This window comes from Pagrus pagrus (assembly GCF_965226575.1).
Source record: "Pagrus pagrus genome assembly, chromosome: 9".
Taxonomy (NCBI): domain Eukaryota; kingdom Metazoa; phylum Chordata; class Actinopteri; order Spariformes; family Sparidae; genus Pagrus; species Pagrus pagrus.
In genome coordinates, this window is record NC_140193.1 from 26,230,936 (window position 1) to 26,254,041 (window position 23,106).

Genomic DNA, 23,106 nt, shown 5'->3' on the forward strand with positions numbered 1-23,106 from the left:
ACAACCATTCAAACCAAAAAAGTGAACAGTAAACTTAAAAGTAGCAATAGAAAACTAGAAGAACTTGTGTCCCCCCCACCTCTGAAATCAAAATTTCGTCCTTGGTCAGGGGTGTTCATTCTGTGCATGTTTGAATGTGTAATTGAACCAGGGGTTTTCCAGTCATATCAGAGGAGGAACTGTACTGTACTTACTGTATCCACCGCATGCTTGTGCAAACGCTGTTGCATGTTTGTTACTGCGAATTGACTAGTATATTAAATTTGATACGCTGTGAACCAAGTTATCTGCACCTACCTACTCTTTTAGTAGTACAATTTGATAGTCCTCACAAGTGTGAAACAAGATGAAATACGACTGAACCAAAAATATTGTTGTACTTATTGTGAAACACAAGAACTAAATACTGCCGTCGTTGTCCCACTGGACACACAGACTGACAGAGGGGAGCTTTTGGAGTGGCTTGTTCTTGGTCTTCGTTGACGTTTTGATGAAGCTGTACTGATCTACTAGAAGTTTGGATATAGCACATAATACATTTCAACGTAAAGCTACAACCTTTGAAAAGACCTGACTTGAGGTCATCTTAGTGTATTTTTTGAGGTTATACCTGTCAGAATAGTTTTCACCCATTTGATTCACTCACAGCAAAGCAAATTTCTAAATATACGTACTGTAGATTGGCTCAAACAAATTGTTAACGCATCTCTGTCTTCAATATTCACCATAAGATGTTATGATATTATCAGTCCAAGAACATGTTGACATATTCCATGTAACTAAGACATCCTAGGTTCAAGTGCATGTCATCTCTAAATCCATCCCCTAATCTCCTGCCAGATTCCATTTTAATATATGAACCATGGCAAAATACTGGCAAAAAGACTTCAAAAAGAAAGCTATCTAAAAGGCCGATCTCACATCCTGTCCTAAAAGACTGCAGCATGATGTCCTTTTTTACATGACTGAATCATCTTACATCCGCCGTGTGGCTTTTCACGAGAAATTTCTAAAAAAAATCATGATCGTATCGTACTGTCTGTGGTTGCGACGGTGAGGACGTGCAGAGGCAGTTTCAGGAAGCAACGTTGTGGTTGATGGTTCCTGGAAGACTGACAGTGCATGAATAAGACAGTTAACACAGTTGCACATTTATTATCTATCAAGAAGAAAAACAAAGTGGTGTAACACTGAATGTACTCTCTCTCAAGTGTGCTCTCTATTTGTGAATATAACTCTTTCAGCAAATGGACACTCCCCAACTTCTCTTCCTCATCTTCATGTTGATAACTCCGTCTGGATGTTCAGGTAGGATATACATTACAATGAATTGGCATGGATGGATAAGAATAGTGCTGTAATGGGTCTATTCATGTGGCAATAATCATGTGAGAAGTCGATCCCCATCGACCCACACATGCATTATATCCACTCACAGAGCTGAAGCTGCACATATGGTATGATGGAAGGCTCTTTAAAAGAGATAACTATGACCATGAAACATATTAATGAAGGGTTAGGCTTAGCATATGACAATATAGAAGAGACAAGACCAGAAGATGACAGTCAAGAATTTTATCCAGTCTGTATTAGTGTTTTAAAGGAGTGGTTTGTCAGATATGGCCAGCATTTTAGTTTAAAACATTCAGAAACTTAACTCACATTATCAACAGAGTGAGAAGAAACCAGTCAGGGTTTGTGTTCTATCAAAGAAGTCTCTGTTCTGTGTTGCAAAGATACTGAAGTTAGCATGCTAAACAGCCCGTCCTGTCTCCCGATACCACTTCATATCTCAAGAGGTGATAGTCCGATGGCCCCTGTTGTTTCAGCTGGGAGATGTAAAATAGTGTGTTCATCATAACAAACTCACAAAATGTTAATATTTTTCTTACCAAACAGAAAAATATAACTGCAGACCGTCTGAAACAAACTAAGACGAGCTTAATCACCTCATTAAATAGCAGCTGGGCTAACATTACAGGACTGTGCTCCTACTCTGCCAGTCTGCACTGATATTAGAGGAGCAGTACCAAGTGCAGCGACTTCACTGCTTGAGATGAATATCAGGTGTCATATGCCAGCAGAGGGGGGGATGCAACATTGCAATCCACAAAAATGTGTGACTGTCATTAACAATTAAGCAATGATAATGTAACGTTAGCTAGTTAGCTACCCAGACATCAGTAAGCTAGGGATTACATGTTATAAATAAAAGGACTGTAGGACATTTAAATTAAAGAAAGTTCTCCTTCTCTCGGTTTGAAGTGTGCCTCTGAAAAACTTCTGTTTTGGAGCACCATGTAGCCCTAACACCTCGCCCTGCCCCCCATCCCAAACACAACTGGGACCATATGTGGAAATCAACGGGCCAGGGGGATCAAAACTTTCAGGGTTGTCCCCTTCAAGAGCCCATATCATTGTAACATATCATTTAAATAATATATGCATAAAAAAACACTTGCTAATTGTGCTAATTATAAGGGTTAATTATAGGGGGTTACCTTTATTAGGGTTATAAGGGTTATAAGGGTAACCCTAACCCTAACCCTTACCCCAAAAACGTTTTAAACTTTTCGTAAACTACTTGCCAACTTTACCTTTGTTTTAATGTATTTTTAAATGCAATTTAAAAAAATTCTATTGTCTTAACTAGGTGAAACAAACTGTAACTGCATTACTTCTAGTTAAAAATAATTGAAAAGAAACCTAGACTTCTGCATTTAAACATAACTAAATAGCCAACAATAGCATTAGTTCCTGGTTACGAACACGTCTAGAAAATGCGTTCCAAGTTCTGTATCAATCTTCATCCCGTTACTCGCCAAGAGCTTACTCAAGTAGTAAAGCAATGCCAGTGTTCGTTCTTGTTTTGATTCTGTTGCTGTCACTTCTTTTCTTTGAACGTGGCTTCTTGCTGGGGGAAGGTTTCCTGTTCAATTCATTGACTACCTGTCATTAATGGCGGGGACAGTAACTTCAGCATGATTGACAAGAGGTTAGAAGAATACGCCCTCGGGGCAGTGTTACTTCTTTGTCCTCTCATGTTGGACTGAGGGCAGACTGGATGGTACAGTGACTCACTATCCCCTTTGTGGTCCAAAGTGTCATTATGAGACAGCACGGGGCTAGCTGGTTAGCATGCTAACTTCAGTAGGTATCTCTGCAACACAAGTGTTGATTATTTTGGTTCATTTTAAAATGTTTGAACTAAAATTCTTTCTTACAGATCCCTTAAAACTTTTAAAAAACTCTTTGACTTTGACTTTTCCATCAGTGATGCAGCGGTTCAAAACTGTAAAATGCAGCATCTGTCTACCTACGCATTTATGAATGCAGGAAATAACATTATTGTGCTTTTTACTTTTATCATCATCACCATAATAACTATCACCTTCTTCATTTTAGAACCAGACAAGCTCCCATGTGTGGAATCTGACCCAGAATCATTTTACCTCATTGAAGGTGAAGCCTTTTATATTAAGCCTTACGATCTGACTGAAAATGATTATCCTGATGAAGAGTTCACATGGTACAAAAATGACTCCCCGATCTCCAATGACGAGAGCAAGAACGTACATTACCATGGTGGTGCACTTTTTATCTTAAATGTTAGTGCTGAGGACTCTGGCTTTTACCATGCTCGGTAAGAATACCTACTAATCTCTATGAAACGTTTTGGCATCCTAAGTTAGAAAATAATTTTATCTTTTTTCTATCATTAAATAAGACCAAACTCATCTCTGCTCTTTTCTTCCTCTGCAAACAGTCTTTCCCTTCAGATGATCTATTAATACGGTCCCTGATCTGAATCACATAGACATTTTGTTTCTTTTCCAGACGTAATTACTCATCGGGAAGTTGCTCCGACCATTATGTAGAAATTGAGGTCGTGGATGAAATCGACCCAACTATCTACCTGGACGAAGAAAGCTCTCAAATCTACTGTCCACATAATGTCAAAAAGACATGTGACACGCTCAAAGGAAAATTAAGCTGGATGAAGGTAAGGCCACCTGTGATTACACTACATGTGATATGATTAGCAGTGAAGAGCAATGATGTTTTTTGAGTTCCAAACCTTAAACAATAAATGTGATTATTTGAATTTTAATCAAATTAATTTTTTGGTGAGCTGATAATCTTATGTTAAAATTGTATTATAGTAGAGACCCAGCAGTTCTGATTCAAACGCAGAACATGTAAACTAAGCAGGTCAGGTCTGGTTTTGGTTTTGGTCCTGGTGGACCGCAGCCTCCTGCCAGAGGGGAGAGTGTCAAAAAGACTGTGACCGGGATGGGAGGGGTCAGCCACAATCCTACCTGCACACCTCAGAGCCCTGGAGCTGTGCAGGTCCTGAAGGGATGGAAGGTTGCAGCCAATCACCTTCTCAGCAGAGCGTTTGATGCGCTGCAGTCTGCTCTTGTCTTTAGCAGTGGCAGCAGCGTACCAGACGGTGATGGAGGAGGTGAGGATGAACTCGATGATGGCAGTGTAGAAGTGCACCATCATCGTCTTTGGCAGGTTGAACTTCTTCAGCTGCCGCAGGAAGAACATCCTCTGTTGAGCTTTTTTGGTGAGGGATCTGATGTTCAGTTCCCATTTTAGGTCCTGGGTGATGATGGTGCCCAGGAAGCGGCAGGACCCCACAGAGTCGACTGGGGAGCCACACAGGATGACAGGGGCGGGTGGGGCTGGGTTCTTTCTGAAGTCCACGATTATCTCCACTGTCTTTAGAGCATTAAGCTCCAGGTTGTTCTGGCTGCACCAGGTCACCAGATGCTGAATCTCCCACCTGTAGGCAGACTCATCCCCGCCAGAGATGAGCCCGATAAGCGTGGTGTCGTCCGCGAACTTAAGGAGCTTGACGGACTGGTGACTGGAGGTGCAACCATTGGTGTACAGCGAGAAGAGCAGGGGAGAAAGAACGCAGCCTTGGGGGGATCCGGTGCTGATGGTCTGGGATTCAGAGACATGTTTCCCCAGCTTCATGCGCTGCTTCCTGTCAGACAGGAAGTCTGTGATCCACCTGCAGGTGGAGTCAGGCACGTGGAGCTGGGAGAGCCTGTAAAAGTACTGAATGATGGAGATATGACCATAACGGTTTTAACTTGATGATGATATGTTTATGCCTCCATTAAAGCTAGGTTTGGTAAGTTTGTAGAAAACAGCGAGAATCCAACCAAAAAAATCCCAATCCACCAGAGCTGCTCCTCTAAAACACATGAATGTTCACTGAAAGACCACGCAGACAGCTGGGAGATTTGTGAATGACTTGGTTGCTTCGTTCCTCAAGCTCTTGTAGCTTTTTAAGTCTAAAACATTCATAAATAAACAACTCTATTAAGGACCTATTCGCAGGAAAGTTGATTTTTGAGTCTCATTCCCAACTAGTCAAAAAAATAATGTTTCGGGGTGGCGGCTGACCCGTCCTACAATCCCAAAGCGTTAGGTTTGTTTTGATGAGTTGGGAATGAGACTCAAAAATTAACTTTTCTTACAAATCGTCCTTTAAATGCCACAGTCAGTCACATAAACACAAGCAAAATAACCCCATGAATGTACCTCAGTCAGGCTACCCTGCCCAGCTGTAACTGCTCTGCTGTGGTTGTGTTCTTTGTGCTAATGTTAGCCGCTAAACAAGGCTGTTGCTTCTGGAGTGGCTCTTTGGCTCACAGGCTGTGTGCTTTGTGCTGTTAGCTGCTGAACGACAGTCTCAGGGGCTGTGTACTGTGAGCACAGTGCATCGTTGTACCACGTGTCTCACTCACATTTAAGAAAACATACATTGTCATAATAAATGTAAACATGGCTATTGGTAGCACTTACTGCTAATTTTCCAGCCCACAGCATATAATAGGAGATATTTAATTTGGTGGAATGTGCCCTCTGTAGGTGACACTCAGTTTTGTTAATCTTCAAGACAGGAACTGATATGACACTGATATTTCCTATTTAGGTGTCTGGAAAGTACATGTGGGGTCTGCAGATGTAATGTGTACAAACACTACATATGTACACATCATTTATGGTACAAAATCACAATGATTTACATAACCTTCTCTGAAAAGTAGATAAACTGTTAAATCAGCTGGAAATAAACCATGGTTTACTCACTCATTTGCTTACAGCTACATTTGTGGCTATTATATATTTTATTTATATATATATTATAATTATATATTATATATTTAGTTGGTCTGGGTAATTTCCAATTAAACCCTTTCTCTAGTTTCCCTATCAGTGGCAGCTCCAAATTAAGCAGCTCATCATTGAAACTTCAGAAGTGACTGTTGCTAATCAGTTATATATCATTGTTTACAGGAAATTAGGCACACCTGAGATAAAGTTTCACTTAACATTGTTTTATATTAGTTTTAATTCATTATGCTTTTGACTGCTCCATGACTGAACACGAAAGCTAAGAAAACTATTGCCAAAGTCCAAAGACTTATTTTCCAAAATGGCAATTTTTTATTGGATGATTAAATAAAATCCTTGTTCATGACCTTATATTTTTTTTTTCTATTTTCCTCTTCAAATTGTCTTGCCCCTCCTTATGTCTCCTCTTGTCTTGTCTCCACAGGACTTCAAGCTTCTTCAAGGTCGGAATGAAGATCCCTTCTGGATTGAAAATACTGTCAAAGAAGACGAAGGCATCTACACTTGTACTTGTACCTGGGAACATAATCGACAGATGTACAAGTCGTCAGGCTCCAGGAGGCTAAAAATTGAAAGTGAGGGAATGTCTTCAGGTCTTTTTCCAAGCCTTTAGTTTGGGAAGAGGGGATCTTAAAGGATAACAGCAGAACACCATCATTTAAAGCTCTGGTCTACGATCTGAGAAAGGTTTGAAAAAAGCACCCCACCCACCCACCCAGCTGTTGTCTGAGTAGCACCAGACTGCGACACAAACGTGCCCCATAAATCGTAATCTCTTGTTTATGACAGATAAGACACACAAATACACACATCGTAACGCGTATATGATAATCCATCATATTGATTTAGCAAAGGCTTCGTTGAAAACAAATGGACAAGACCGGGAGGAGGGTTAGCAAAACAGCTGAGTCGTGACCGGGCGAGAGGTTGTTATGGAGAAATAAATCCGGACGAATAAAATAAAAATCCGGAAATAAATCTGAAACCCATCCGTTTCGCGTTGGGGTTTCATTCATCCATTCATTCATCTTACTTGCATTACTTGCTGCTTCATTTAGCTGCCACGAGCAAATAAATAGGCTGATTTGGTGTAAACATGATAGCAATGTTAGCTTGTTGTTAGCTTACAATGCTAGCATAGAGGCTAACGTCTCCGTCGAACAAATAAACAAGTGTTGACAATACTGCAGAGACAGACACCGTCTAATAACAGAAACAAACTAACGGCAGCTTTCACAGTCATCAGCCAGCATCGGCATGAAAGTTATCTGTGTCACAACATCCACAATAAAGACGAAGGTTACCTGCTCAACAGAAACTCCGCTGTATCAGCATCGGGTCCATATCTTCACGGACCTTTCGCCACCGTTCAAATGATGACCCGATGTTTACTAGGGTTTGAGCCCTCTTTGTTTCACATCTCCGCTTTGTGTCTTTTCAGTGACAGACTTTCTTTCTTTGACTCTTTGTCGGTGGGGCGAGCAGAGGCAGCTGAACTGCTCAGGGCAAAACAAACCTCTTGTCTGCTTGTAGTTTGAAATGCGGAGGTGGGTCGGGACCAGACATGAGCAGGAGCAGGAGAGTGAGCGAGGGGATTGGATCGGAAAATTGATCCAATAGGAGCCATCCGGACCGGATGGCTCCTATTGGTCAATTTCTTTTCAGTTTTACAGGCGCTAGAGAGAATGGATTTATTTGGTTCCTTTTACTATTCACATTGTGTAGGTGGTACTATTGGGTCATAACCACCATCTAAATGATGTTAATAATAATGATAAATCTTTCAAATCGTAGACCATAGCTTTAACTGTTAACTGATGGTGTATAAACCAAAATCATCCATGTGTTTCCTGGTGGATGGTCCATGCTACTAGCTAATGCTTATTCTTACTTACTTACAATACAGGACACTAACATAATTCATGACAAGAAGGTTATCAAGGCATTTAAACATCTGGGTATGCCTGTAGGCTTATTATATACATTTTTACGCTCGCATTGTAAGCTTTAGCGCTGCTGCTGTCATGTTTCAGTTTGTGGTTCTCTTATTTCCTGTTTTATTTTGAAGTTCTGCCCCCATGTGTCCTGTGCTTTTCATTTCCTCCTTTTGTGTGATTCCCGCCCTTCATCTGTGTTCACCTGTGTCTTTGTCAGTTGGTCTGTTGTGTTTCCCTGAGCTTGTTCCCGTGTCTTCATGTGTCTCCTCATGGTATGTTTCTTTGTTTTTGTTTCTCGGTTTATGCCTTGTGTTTTTTCTGATTTGTGCTTTGTTTTAGCTTTTGTGTTTGTCTACTTTGTCTTCTGGAATTTGTACTTCTTGTGTCTGTTGTTTTATGGATGCTATTATTTGAGGATTTCTGCTTGTTATTAAAGCTTGCTCTTTGTTCTATATCCTGAGTGCCTCCTGAGTGTCTTGTATTTGGGTCCTCATAATTTTTGCCACAAGTGACAGTCGGGCTGCAGTAGTCTTCATTTAGGGCCATTAGTCAACTAGTTTTTAGCATGTGATACATGAAGTACAAGTCACACACTGAGCTAGACTCTTGTTAATTACGCTGTCAGCAAAGCAGTGATGATTGTGAATGTGTGGAACAACCAGCAAGTAAAAAATGAACTTTTTGTTGATTTTCAAAACAGTATGATAACATTTTATTAACTTGTAACACCAACACAATGAATTGTAATGAGCTCAAAACACCTTAGCTTATAAAGGTTTGTAAAAGGTAAGGTTTGTAAAATTGTGTTCAAAACAAGAGAATCCAAGATGTATACTGTGATGTTCGGTGTTGATTCAGACTTCAGTTTGTTGGTATATTCAGTCCGTTGCTGGTTCAAGCTGTTAATGAGGTTCATAGCTTAGAAAGTGATGTACAGTGAATCACAGCTGAGCTGACAGCAGTGCTCACCACTCAGGGGAGCTCCACTTCTATAACCTACTGCTTTGGTCAGTGACAGTCGGGATTCAACAAGAAGAAGAAAGCACTTTGTTAATCACTTAGAGGAAAAAAATCAATTTTACACTATGTTGTAATTCCTTATTACACACAGAGGCCAACAATGAAGACACAGGTCTGTGGATTTGTTAGATATCAGAGGGATGAAGCTGCCACATAGTCAGAGCTCCAAGCAGTAAGGGATTTGGTGGCTATTACAGCAAAAAAAAAAATTCACTTGCATTTCAAAAAGGCATTTTCCCCACAGGCCGCCTGTAAACAAGGCACCTGGCACTGCAAATAAGGTCAATCCCGACTCTTTTTATTATGAAGTTTTGATTCATACAGACTTTACATTTGTAAAACTTCCCTCAAGCGGACAAAATCTGTGAGGTTATTGTATAATGAAGAGTATAATGAAGTTCGCAGTCCCTAGAACAGTCCCAGGAGCTTTCTCTGTGGTGATCCACACATTCTGTCCTGAGGTGAGCTCTTGAAGTGTTCTGGACTGGTGGCAAAGATTGTAGTGTGTTGCTTGCTTATGCCTCCCTTCCTCATCCTTCCTGCGAAAAGCCTCTAAGTCAGGCCATTTTGGTGTGAGCTGACTTGAAGACTGAGGTAGGGATGTGCGCAGGTTTCTTCCCATTAGTAACTGCGCAGGTCAGTATCCATGTTTTAATCGCGTGGCTCTGTATGCTAGTAGTGTTCTGGTTTGGTCAGCCTCAGATGATGTGACCCTGAGCTCAGCCACCTCTATGTATCACGAGAAGTAGTCGATGATGAGCAGGTAGGTCTTGTTTGCCCACACAAACAGGTCCATTCCGACCATTTGCCAAGGCCTGTCGGGGACTTGGGACTGTATGAGGGGCTCTCTGTACTGTGTTCTGTTTCTCTGACGCATTCCACATCTGTCTACTGTCTCTCAAATTTGTGCAGAGATACCTGGCCACCATACAGATGCTTGAGCTCTGGCACGACATTTGGAGATCCCTTGGTGACCTTCATGGAGTTTGTGCATTATTTCCCCTATGAGTGTCTGAGGGATGACTATTCTCTCCCCTTTCATCAAGGGGTATCCAGCAAGATACAGCTCTGCTCTGACTTGCCAGTAGGAATCCCTGCAATCTCTGAACTCAATCTGTGTCTCTGTGGCCATGCTGTTTGACAGTAGCGTGCCACCGTTTTGCACGTCTCATCAGTTCATTGTGCTTGCTTAATTTCTGCCAGCCTTGTGTCCGTAGCAGGGAGTGAAGACACAACAACATCCACAAACACCTGGACCTCTTTTTCAAGCTGTAGGTCATCAGCAGATGGAGTGTCACTCAGTGGAGCTCTGGACAATGTATCAGCAGTGATGAGGTTTTTGCCTGGCTAGTCATAATCATACCTGAGGAGTCTCAGTCGAAATCTTAAAACTCTGGGAGAGAGGTCATCTAAACCTCTGGTGCTCAACAGAGGGACCAAGGGCTTATGGTCAGTCTGAAGAGTGAAGTGCAGCCCTTGCAGGTAAGATGTAAGTCTTTCACACACTAGCGTTACCGCCAGCGCCTCGTTTTCGATTTGCGCATAGCGCTTTTCTGTCTGTCAGTCCTCTTGAAATACGGGTGACGGGTTGCCAGGAGTTATCCACTTGCTTTTGTGTGAGAACGGCACCTATTCTGTATGGTGATGCATCCACGGCCACTTTTGTCTCTGCTATATTTGAGTACTGAGTAAGCGCTTTTGGTGAGTCCACTTTTCAGCTTTTCAAAAGCAGTTTGCTGCGGTTCTCCCCAGACTCACCCATTTTTCTCTCTCAGTAGGTCTTTTAGTAGCATGGTGATGGATGCCATCTGAGGTACAAACTTTGACAGGTAGTTTGCCATGCCCATACAGCGCCTCACGTCCTCCACACATGTAGGCTCAGGCATCTGTAGGATAGCTTTCACTTTGTTTGGATCTGGCTCAATTCCTGTTGAAGACACCTTGTGCCCGATGAACGTGATGTGCTTCTGTGTGAACTCACATTTCTCATTAAGTGTAAGTCACCCTTCCTGCATCTTCTGCAGTACGCAGTGCAGTCTTTGATCATGTTCCTGTCTGTTTCGTCCATACACTAACGCATCATCCGCATGGCATAATACGCCCTTCCACATCCTTCCACATCCTTCCTTGGAAATGTCCCGGAGCAGATGCAATTCCAAACGGGAGTCTGTTGAAGAAATATCTCCCGGATGGAGTGATGAAGGTTGTTAGGGGTCGTGATTCTGGAGTTAAAGGAATTTGCCAAAATCCTGATCGCGCGTCTAACTTCGTGAAAACCTTGGCATCTGACATCATTGCCAGTGTTTGGTCTACAGCAGGTAAAATGTGACGCTCTCTCATCACCGCTGCATTCAATGGTGTGAGATCCACACAAATTCTCAGTTTGTCTTTCATCGGTTTTGGCACAACTACCATCCCAGAACACCAGGCTATCGGCTCAGTCACTTTTGATATGACACCCATACTTTCCATTCTCTCTAGCTCTTCACGCCCTTGTCTCTGAGAGGTAGAGGTACTCTTCGAGGTGTTGACAGTGCATAGGGTATCGCCCCTTGTTCCAGTTCTATCTGGTATGGTTCTTTTAGCTTGCCTAGCCCTTAAAACACTGATGGGTAAAGTGCCTTAAAGTCTGTATCTGTCTGCGTCACCTCATTGATTCTGTGCACTAGCCCCATGGCTTCTATAGCTGGCAGGCCCAAAAGTGGTCGTGTCAGTCCTGCCACAACATACACATGTTGATCTGTGGATTGGCCCTTTGCACACATTTTGCTCTGGAAGCAGCCTTTTACGTCCAGCAAATTCTGTCCTGGACCAACTAGTCTGTTCAGCGGTTTGTCTAGTTTACCATCTCGCTCTGTATTGAATATGCTCTCTGGTATTGAAGTCAAATCCGCGCCTATGTCTATTTTGAAATTGACGGTGCCTCCATTCAGAGTGACTTTTTCAATCCATGGCTTGGTGGTTTGTGTGGACATTTCACCTAAGAATGCATAGTCCTGAGAATCACTGTCCCTCAGCACTTCTGTGACTGTGTATACTGCTTGACCGTTGCGACAGGCCACCGCAAAATGTCCTTTTTTGTGACACTTTCGACATTCCATGTCTTTGGCAGGGCAATCTTTCCATGCGTGTTTTCGTCCTTTTCCACATCGGCCGCATTCTTTTTCACTTGGTGCATCAAACTTTTGGTCTTTGTTTCTCTGTTTCCCTGTATATTGGAACTTTTTTCATCTTGTCATTGTTTTAATGGCGTCCACATTTGTTTTGGACTCAACTCCCGCCGCACAGTGTAGTATTGTCTGTTGTTTCTTAACAGTCTCACTCTGTCTCACTTTTAGTATTGCCTTTGCAAGGGTCAATTCAGAGTCCATTTGCAGCTTTTCGGATAATTTTCTGTCCTTTATCCCGACTACAATTCGTTCATCTTTTAGCAAGCCAAAGCTACAATGTTCTGCTAATTTGTGCAATTCAGTAATGAATGCTTCTGCACTCTCCCCTTCTTGCTGGCATCTCATGTTGAACTGCACTCTTTCAAAAACTGTACTGTATTTCTTTTTATCTGCTGCTGACATCGGCAAGACACTCAAAATATCGTCAGCTGCATCCCCCATTGCATACAGGAGTGCATTTACCTGATATTCTTCGTCTTGGTCTTTTAATCCGGATGCAACATGGAATCTTTCAAATCTTCGGACCCATCTCGGCCAGTCAGACGGACTTGAAAAGTTCAACGGTTCGGGCTGTGTCATTTGCACTGAAACTGCCGTGACGTCTTTCTTTTCTCGTTGTGTTACGTTCTGTTGGAGACTTTTCTCACTGCTTGCGTGTGTGCTGATTCCCTCTCACCGGCTCGCACAGCTTCACTGTCTCTCTCTCCCCACCTTCGTGAGTATGCAAAGTTCACTGTTGTTCTCTGCAGGTAATCACACTAAGTCATAAGCAAAGTATATCACGGAGATTTGCGTTACTTGCCACGTTCTGACACCATGTGTAATGAAGAGACTGGACGCCGAAGTAATCTTACGTCAACTCCTTTACTTAGTGAAACCGAAGCCTAATGCATACACCAATGCATCGACTTATGGGTAGTGTAGTCTACCGCTACAGTTATTACAATATAAAGTCAATTTGCTGGCCGGGGACTCGTGGGCGGAGCCAGCGGGAGAAACATGAAGTAAACCTGGAAGCTGTAAAACTTTCTTGGTGTACACACCAGGGGGGTGACTTGAATGATCTTATTACACACAGATCTTATCCGCAAGTGATGTCATCAATGTTCAGAACGCTGTGACATCACAGCAGTGTAGTTTCAGATTTCATGGTCATTGCCGTCCATTGTGCTAAGATCACCCTGAGTTACAGAAATTGTCAAGAGTTGATAATTTTTTCGTGTAGTGGATAAAAAATAATTATTACTTAAGGTTATAACAGCAGAACGGGAATATTGTCAAGAGTCTTATAGAAAAGAATGGAAAGAAGCATTAATTGTTGTGTTTTATTTGTGCTTTCCTACAGCCCTTCATCACCGTACACCAGAGATCATCTCTCCTGCTGAAGGGGAGCGCTTTGCTGATGAAGGTAGGAAAACATATAATATATATTGTGAAACTGATAAAAGCACAGTTTTGTCATACAACACATCCGTCTCAACTAAACCACCCAAACTCTGATAAATAATGTCTAAGTGCTTCTCAGTGAGATCCCTGTGAACTGTTGTATATGTGTTGAATCTGAGAATAAAATGAGATTTAAAAATGAAATAAAATACCAATAAAATAGACAAGTTGTGTGTTGTTACAGTGCAGTGATAAGTTCCTCCAGATGCATGAAAATAAGTAGAACTGTGGTGGAGGAACTGCTCAGTCCAAGGCAAGAGAGAACAGCAGTTTTTAATTTGGATTGAGGCTTGGGCTCAATTTGAGGTCATCAGGAAGTTGGTTCCATCTGTATGCAGCAGAGTAGCTGTAAGCAAAGTCATGCGGTTTTGCTCAAACTCGAGGGACTAGCAATTTGACTGTTTGCTAAAGATATCACGCCCTTTCTTCATTATTTACAAACTAGCAGTTTGTAAATAATGAGTTCTCTGGAATCAAGCTGGGCAATAACTTCCAGTCTTTCCTCCGTGTTGGCAAATACAAATTACACCTGTCTTTATTTAACTGGATGAAATGAAATTGCATTAATCTATTTACTTACTCTAAACATTGACAGAGTGAGTCTAAGACCATAGACATAGTAACTTGGTGAAAGAGCTACAGTAATTAACTCTGAGTGTTGTCTGTGTAGCTCTTGAAAATCCATGTCTTTGCAGTTTTATATGAAAAAACAGCCATTATTTTTCCTGTTCCATCCACCCATCGATTCCTCTGTAACTTGAAGTGGTTTGCGAGTAGCGCAGAGCTCAGATTTCATGTCAGGAAGACACTGATGGAGTGTTTCTGGAGACTAGGCCTTACTGATTAATGTAAAAAAGCACTAAAGTGTACTCGCTAACTTCATTCACTGATTTGGGTGAAACAGGATTGTACTTTATGGAGGACAGTGTTTTTCTGGTTTTCCTTTTAATCTCGAGCCTCTAAATTTCCAGCATAATCCACTTTAAGTGGAGACAACATCTGCCAGAGTTTCTCCTGTTGTAACCTTGTCTGGCACAGTAACTTGACAATTTAGTCATTTGACTTTGGCGATACTGCACGTTTCTCATACTCCTGTCTTACTGGCTGGACATACTGGACACTATGGCGGATGCATTGCTGAGCTGCTGCTGCTGCTGCTGCTCACTTGCCTTCCCTATGTGTTTACATGGAGTTTGACTTTGATAATTATCAATAAAAATGATGATGTGACTTTTCTTTACTGCCCTTGAAAGAGTGAAAAAGCGGGAGGGAGGGAGAAGGAGAAAGAAACTGGCCCTCTCCTGTTGTGTGTATTCCCTTCATGTCAGTGACATATTCTACACATACAGACATTAAAACTGTAGTGAAACGCTGATATGATGTCCATATGACTGTCTACAGATTGTTTTCAGCTCTATTTTTGCTGAGAACTGGGCGTGTGTTGCAGTTAAAAATAGGCAAAACTCTGATCTCTAGATGACAAACTGCTGCAGCCTCGCTTGACCAGAGCATGAGAAGCACAACTAACATGGTTAGAGCAGACCCAGCTTTGTCATTAGAAGAAGCATGAGTGTCACCATAAGTGAAAAGATTAACTATTTCTGTATAGCTATTAGTCATAGTTAATACCTGTCACTGGGTCGGATTGTGACTTATCACTCAAACTCTGGTCAAAGTATTTAAATCCACAAAGTTTGGGTCACCTCTAGCAAAGTTCTGTTTTTTAAATATTCAGATCTCAAAGCATGAGAACCTGTAGATATTGTTTTTTGCAGTTATTGTGGATTCACTGCAGATTCTCGGTTATCAGTGTTTTAATTCAGTGCTGCTAAGTCCTACTGGCTCTAATGTCACTCTCTCCAAACGTAGCAGGACAGAGTAAAACAAATGTGTCCCGATGAATTGCTTTGAGACTTCTCAGTATGGACACACACTTTGAAGGTTAAATGTCTTTCATGATATATGTCTTGTTCTTTCTACCAGGCTATGGGATCACGCTGAAATGTAAAGTCTTCTGTGGAACTGACGTAAAAGATGACTGCCATGCTCACTGGGAGCCTGTTCATGGATCTGCTTTCAAAGGCAGAATTGGATACCATGTACACACCTCAGTGTAAGCCTGATCACAAGCACAACTGCACTAGTTAAAAAACAAATATTCAAATATAATTTGTGCAAGCTGTCTCAAAATATAACTGTTAACATTTATATACTGTTGATACACATTTGTAATATTCTCTACACTACACACTTTATTATTAACACTGATCAGATCTACAGCCTGAGTCTGTGTTTAAACATGCACATAAGGTGGACAAGCACATGAACACATCCATGTAGACACACAGTCATCTGATGGCACACGCTAGATCAGTTAACGCATAAACAAGACACAGGATGTGTACACAGAAATACCCAGATGTAGACTACATTGGCAAGAATTTCTGAGAATGCGGTGGGAGCTGACTGCAGATACTCAGCCGCCAACTGTCCGATGGCAGGCTGCGAGGCTGACAGTTCAAGTACCACGCTAGAGTTTTGGTTACAATTTTCCTATATATTTTATCTCTAACTTTATCTAACTATCTGTAACAACTTCTGAGATATTTTATGCAAGAAATCAATTGTGAATATTTCAAATATGCGCCCACATTTTTTTTTAATTGAGGAGCTGCTTAGCCAGCCGGCTAACGGCTGACGAACCAGCGTTCCCCTGTTCACGCAAACCACCGCAGCCAACACAGCGGACGACTTCAGCAACATTTCTGTCTACTGTAATGCATTTATTCTGTTTATTTTTCATTATTACAGTTAAGCGCAGCTTTAGCTTTATAACTTTATAAGATAACGTACAGAGCCAGCAACACAAATCCTCCTCCTCCTCCTGCTCCTGGCTCATTTCACTCTCAATCCCCTCCTCAGCTCAGCAGCCTGCTTGTTAAAGCACACAGACAGTAGCTGCTAACATTACTCTGTTCATTTTAAAAAGTAATTCTGCTTAATGCGTTATTCTTAAAATGGCAGGTGAACCACAAACAGCCTTTCCCATTTCTCTTTATCCTTTATCTCTAGTTTGATTAAAATAATGCTGGAGAATATTAGGCTACATTGAGTATCGGACATAATGTTGATTTAAACAATGTTTATTCAAGGGTTGTATGGAGGATAGATGGAGGTGACGGTAATGGATCGACAATTGTGTGATGCAGAGAAGATGTATCCCTTCAGTTTACTTCAGTATGAGTTGTCTGCTGGTAACAACAGTCCTGGACAAACAATAATAAAACAATAATGGCACCAGACTGTCAAAGAAGTCAAAGGATTAAACTTTATTACTATTTGTTTGTGCAAAATTTGATGCAATCCACACAGAAGTTGTTGTGACATTTTACCTTAAACTACAATTTTCCACTAACCTGTGACGCTGGCTGGTCATTTAAATATACCTTTAAGGAAGCATAACTGTCTGTTCCAATCGTGCCAGTGGAGTCCGGCAGTGATGACATATTTTTGAAGGCTGTCCAACCATCTGACCAAGCTTCATATGTCTAGAACCACTGGAAGGGCTATAAACCTTTCAGCAACTCTAAAATAATTAAATTTAAATGTATTTTTTGTGCATTTCTTTTGGCAGTCAGAATCTCCTCAGTCTCTTTAATCTACGATAATAAATGTCACTGTTTCTGTAATGAACCAAATCGTGCTTGTTTGTTTTATTATGTTTTATTTTACATCTTTTATTAGAGCCAATGAAGAAATTAACAATACCTACTCCACTGCAGTCCTGACGATTGAGACAGTGTCTGCTATAGATTTCGAGACTGAATTGAAATGCATCGGCAAGGGCCTTTACGACCAGAAAGTCAAAGGATTCAGGCTTAAACGCAGAGGTTAGTGACACGATCTTTCAATATTGTCTGTGGCTAAAATGATATAATGCCTGTTATTCAGTGATTCATAGAAACATTTTCTTTCAAACGTTGATTTTGTGTTTGTTTCCAGAGTCAATCATTCCACTTGTCATCCAAGGAGTGTGTGTGTTGTTGTTCTTGGTGTTTACCATCGTGCTGATCAAGTGCTTCGCTATCGACCTGACTCTCTTCTTCAGACAGTACTTCCCACTAAGAAGTCAGAAAAAAGGTAAGAAAGACAAGAACTTTTGAATCTGCAAAGGAAGAATTTAGAAGTCAGAGGATGGGGGTTTAGTTAGTTTATTTAAGCACACAGGTACAGCAGTAAGGAGCAGACCGGACCTTCATCATCACATGGTTAACGTTAAGAAACTGTAGCACTTTGGTTAATTGGTTAGGTTTAGGAAGAAAATCATGGTTTGTGTAAAAATAAGTAAGCTACGTTAGTAATGTAAAGGTACATGACATAGTTTAAGTGGCTTACTTCAGTTAAAAGACTCCATCAATGACGTTGTGTGTCGGGCAGGATACGAACAGCGGTCTTTTGAGTGAAGGTCCTGTGCTTGTTTGTCCGAACCACCAGTCCCAGCCCTGTTCTTGTGCTGACTTTGTCACTGTTGTATTACGTCACCTGATTTCCTCCTTTGCTCCTCTCATAATTACCACGACCACTAGAGGTCGCCACTTAACAATAAATACAGGTCGCTCTGAGCTGATTGTACATTAACTCACAGATATGAGAATGATGTCGGTTTTCAAATCATGTTTGTTTTATGTGATCTCAAGGGAATGTCAAATAGGTGTTGGTTTGTTAATTTTAAAAATGGGACAGAAAGTTCATCTGTTTTTCAAATGAGTTATGTCGGAAGGAACTGTAAACCAGAGATGTGTAATAAAGCTGGAACATGCTGCTCTTTCTGCACACATACAGAGATGCAGCCATGTTGTTCGTGGGGCTGTTTTTTTTCTTGCCTGTACAGATTTTGGGTGTAACGTGTCCGTTTTGAACAAGGCAGGCTGGACAACGTGTTGTTGAGATTTGTGTCATCAACGCTTTGGCTCCTCTGTGATCCTCTGTGGCAATCAGTCACCCATAGTACCTTCTCTGTTTACAACTACAAGGTGTTTATGCGTATATTCCCAGAAACCTAATTCCTGCCACATGTTTTGGAAATGTTGCTCAGGAGTTACTTCTCATGAATTGTTACTCATTGTAATGCCCTTTCACCCTGACGGCTTTGATTTCCTATCCCATCCTTGTTATGGAGCCAGTAGAAGTAAAAAAAAAAATGAGACAGGCGTCATAACTACGACCATGAAATTATGAGTCAGTTTGTTTAACCAGGGAAGACCATTTTCGATTATTTTTTTTTTTTTTAATGTTTGTGAGACCATTAGACAAAGAAACATCTCTCTCTCTCTCTGCATGTGTCGGCCACTGATCCACAAAAACAGCAGATGAGTGAGTTTTTATTGTGTTCAGATAAAACTATAACAAACTGCAGTCCAGGCTTTTTTCTTTTTTTTTTTTGCCTTCTAGTCTTTTTAGTACGGAGTACTTTCACCAGAGGCACTGCTGGGTTTTCCATGAACTCTTTCTTCCACACTAAAGTTTAGGTTCATGAGTCACACAGTTCACATCCATCAACCGTAGGAGGCAGGGTGTGGTGACAAGACTACAGTCAGAGCAAACTAACATGGAACACATGCGTACAAATTTTAGATGCTTTGCTTGAATATTTTCTTTTCATGTTCTACTTCTCCCTCACTGCATATCACAGGGAGGTATTATTATAACTTACTTCACTGCAATTATCTGACGGCTTTGGTTAAAACCAAACTTTTGGCTCACAAAACATACGAAGATCTTATGTGAGGTTTTCTTCAAAATTAAATAAGCAAACAGTTTATACAAGTACAGCTGAAATAATTAGTCAATTAATCAATTAGTCACTTGACAGAAAATAAATTGGCTAATTGGGTAATTGTCTCATTGTCTCATTTTCCATGTCGAAACATTTCATGGCTCCAGCTTCACAAATGTGAAGATATGCTGCTTTTCCTTTCCTTTTTAATAGTTTGAGGTTTGGACTATTGCTTGAACAGAACAAGCTAGTAAAAGCAAAGCAAATAAAAAATGGTTCCATACAGCCCGCATGTCTAGTCCAAGTCTCTGGATGATCCCAAAGTAATTTGAAAAGAAAATATTTACACCCTCACCGTTGGCCCGGTCATGCTTGTGTACCTACTTCAAGCACTTTTTGCTCAGAACTACACTCACTGGCCATTTTTGCATTAAAAAGGGTGTTAATAACATCTTTCCAAATCAGTTTAGAATCTCAGGCCTTCTGAACATTTGGATTACTTTGGAAACTTGAAGCCTCCAGTGCACAAATGCTTAGAATGGACTTTAAAGTGAAGGAATATTCATTCTATTACTTCCTCCACCACTGGGTTTGTCCATGAGGGTGAAGTGTCCACGTCCATTAATCAAACACATTTTCTTGTATTTCCCAGATGCGAGTATGTACGATGCCTACGTGGTCTATCAAATGCAGGGCATGGACAAAGCCACTGAGGACACACTCTGTCAGTTCATCACAAACTATCTGCCCTCTGTCCTCGAGGAGAAGTGTGGATATCAACTGTTCATCCACGGGAGGGATGACATACCCGGGGAAGGTCGGACATTAATCCTATATTTGAGTTTTGTTTGATTTTGTTTGATTTTTCTTGCACACGGTTTGCATTTGCATTATGATGTCGTAGGAATAAAGTCATCGCAGTTTCTTTACTGCATTTTACCCTTCACTCTTACACCCTTCGTCTTCTCATCTTTTCTTTGTCTTTAGATTATGGCTATAGTGTTAATTCACAGGACTCATACATACAGGCGATGTGTAAAAAAAGAAAACATCTAAATCAAAGTAAAAATCCAACATGGTGAACCACTCTGAAAGGTCCTTTGCAATATTTGTAAGCCTTTTTTCTGACCCCACACACAGACCGTCTGGAGCTGGTGGAGGACCGCATGAAGCAGAGCAGGAGGCTGATGGTCATCCTCACCCAGGGTTCAGGATCTGGCTCTGACATCACTGACCAACATCCAGTCTCGCCCCAAACCTCAATGATAGAAGGGTTTGACTGGCAGGTAGGAGTTTCACACATCTAGAGATAAAAATGTAGGCAGTAATCAGATTTTTTTTTTTTTTGGTGGCTGCAAACTGTCTTAGTTTTGAATAAAACTGAAGTTTACTAAACACTTTTTACATAAAAGTAATAAATACTGAGAAGGACTCAGGACTTGCTGATACTCTGAGATGTATCCTTCCCCGCTGTGCCAACATCAATGCATTATTAAAGCAGTAATAGCTTAGGGCTCAGCTGGTACATCCCATTATTCTCTCTTTCTCTATTGTAGTCAGTTCATAGCGGCACATTGTCAGACAGTGTTGCCCAGCACTGGCTCAGTCTGAGACAAGCCAAGCTTATCTTTAATAATGCACACCTTGACTCTTCTAAATCTCTATCATCCACTCTCCAACAGTAGCCCACTTATAGACATAAATGTTGGCAGAAACAGTCCAGTTGTATTTTTAGAAATGAAGGCTAAACAACAGCTGCTATTGATCATTTTGCAGTTGGGGCTCCACCATGCGCTGGTCCAGAGGGAGATGAGTGTGATTCTGATACAGCTTGGGGACACTGGACCAGAGGGGTACACACACCTCCCCCCTGGCTTGCAGCACCTGATCCGAAAGAGCGCCCCCATCAGGTGGCCAGAGGGTTCACGGGGTGCTGCCGCATCGAACTCGCGCTTCTGGAAGAGAGTACGATTCCTGATGCCGGCCACACCTGCTAAAAAATGTTCACAGTCTGCGATTTGCTGAAACCCTAATGGACACTAGTTAGACACTTGCTGGAGTGAAAGATATGTACAGTAGCATCTGTCCCAGTCCTGTCACACACTTTGTACAGATATGTGGGAATAATCACAGGCATCAGTTAAATGTATATGTCAGGTCTTTAGACTGACTGTCAGATGACCAGCCTCAGGGTCATTTCACCAGCATCTGTCCTTTGAAACACACACTGAAATGAAATCTGTAAAAATTCTCAGAGGAAAATAAGGTCCCAGAACACTGTTGAAGCTAGAAAGGTGGCAGGGTCCGCCACATATAAACAAAGTAAAACAGGACCGAATTTAACAATTTAAATTATTATTATTTTTTTTTAATTTGATTTATGGACAGAGATTTATTTACCCATTGGGATCTGTATCCCTGGGAGTGCAGTGGAAGCCTTTGAGTGAGTTTAGTGAAACACAATGCATCTGGAGCTTTCTGCATCATAACAAGGCTGAGATGAGGTGAAACTTTTTTCTTATAAGCTTATTATCTGTTCAACTGTTGTAAATATCAGCTGGTCAGCCTGCAGTGTTTAGTGCCATCCTGCTTCCTGTTCAGCTCAGGTTCATCATTCTGAACATATCATGACCACTGTCCAGGGTGCTGATCCCAGCAGCACCTACAGAGGAGGGTGAGGCAGAGACTTCTCACAGGCACCATTTTCAGCTCCATCCTTGTATTTATTGCTTTGTTGTGATTTTTTATTTTGAAATGTGTTTGTCAGAGGTGCGGCATCTGTTGGAGGCTACCCATTTATGTGTAACACCCACTGTACAGTATAATCTATAAACACACCGTCATGTGTGTTTAGTGTATGTTGTTCTGTAAAAAAAGGGCTTAAAACAGTGGCTTTAAAGGGGCACTCTGTAGTTTTGGAGAAGAAATTTAAACTCAGAATTTTAATATTTTAGATATTAATGAGGAAATAATACAAAAACTCCACAACCAAATAAACAAGCTGGTGGCAGGGTCCGCCACATATAAACAAAGTAAAACAGTATGAACTGTGTTGTCCTTTAAGGTTGGTTTGTTTATTCAGTTTATTCAGTCATGAAAACAAAGAGTTTGTTTATTTAAGCATAAAAAGTAAATGTTAATGAAGATTATTTTAGAGTGTAAACAAAATACATTTAAAAAAGGTTGTAGGTTCCTTCGTACAAAAAACAGAAATAAAGGTCCGTAAAGATATAAAACATAAAAAGGAAAAAAAAGAGAAAAAAACCCATGTAATTATTTTTAGTAAAGGGGTGAGCGATTGTAAAAAGCCTATATTTGAGTTTAATTTCTTTTCCAGAAGACTTTTTTGTAAAGAAGAGCAAATGATATGGTATCTGGTGTGTTGTGCTTACTATTATCTTTATACATTATTATATGCTTTGGTAATATACATAAATAAAGTCATTTTGATTGTGTTGTCAAGTCTTTTTCAGTCTGGGCTGTAGTGATGGACTATGAATGTGACAGAGAAACTTCTCACAGTTGTTTCTCACTGTCATAAACATGAGCACAACAGAACAACGCAGGAAACCACTGTTTTCCCAGCACAAGTTATACA

At 41.0% G+C, this 23,106-nt stretch overlaps 1 protein-coding gene across 1 annotated transcript; it reads left to right on the top strand.

Annotated features, from left to right (window-relative positions):
* Positions 1-1,221: 1,221 nt before the first annotated feature.
* On the top strand, positions 1,222-22,555 carry LOC311262301 (interleukin-1 receptor type 1-like). Its single transcript, XM_084361585.1, has 11 exons — positions 1,222-1,308; positions 3,406-3,643; positions 3,838-4,003; positions 6,584-6,734; positions 13,632-13,694; positions 15,716-15,845; positions 17,477-17,622; positions 17,735-17,872; positions 20,161-20,325; positions 20,649-20,794; positions 21,285-22,555. Exons 1-11 carry the CDS (start codon positions 1,248-1,250, stop codon positions 21,531-21,533), a joined length of 1,653 nt encoding a protein of 550 aa, XP_084217711.1. The 5' UTR covers positions 1,222-1,247; the 3' UTR covers positions 21,534-22,555.
* The last annotated feature ends 551 nt before the right edge of the window (positions 22,556-23,106 follow it).

Bases quoted from the DNA above. Each gene is read 5' to 3' on its own strand.
- LOC311262301 (XM_084361585.1), top strand. From the start codon at position 1,248: ATGGACACTCCCCAACTTCTCTTCCTCATCTTCATGTTGATAACTCCG. The intron at 3,644-3,837 runs GTAAGAATACCT...TTTCTTTTCCAG, and splicing joins TCTGGCTTTTACCATGCTCG to ACGTAATTACTCATCGGGAA. The intron at 13,695-15,715 runs GTAGGAAAACAT...TCTTTCTACCAG, and splicing joins GGAGCGCTTTGCTGATGAAG to GCTATGGGATCACGCTGAAA.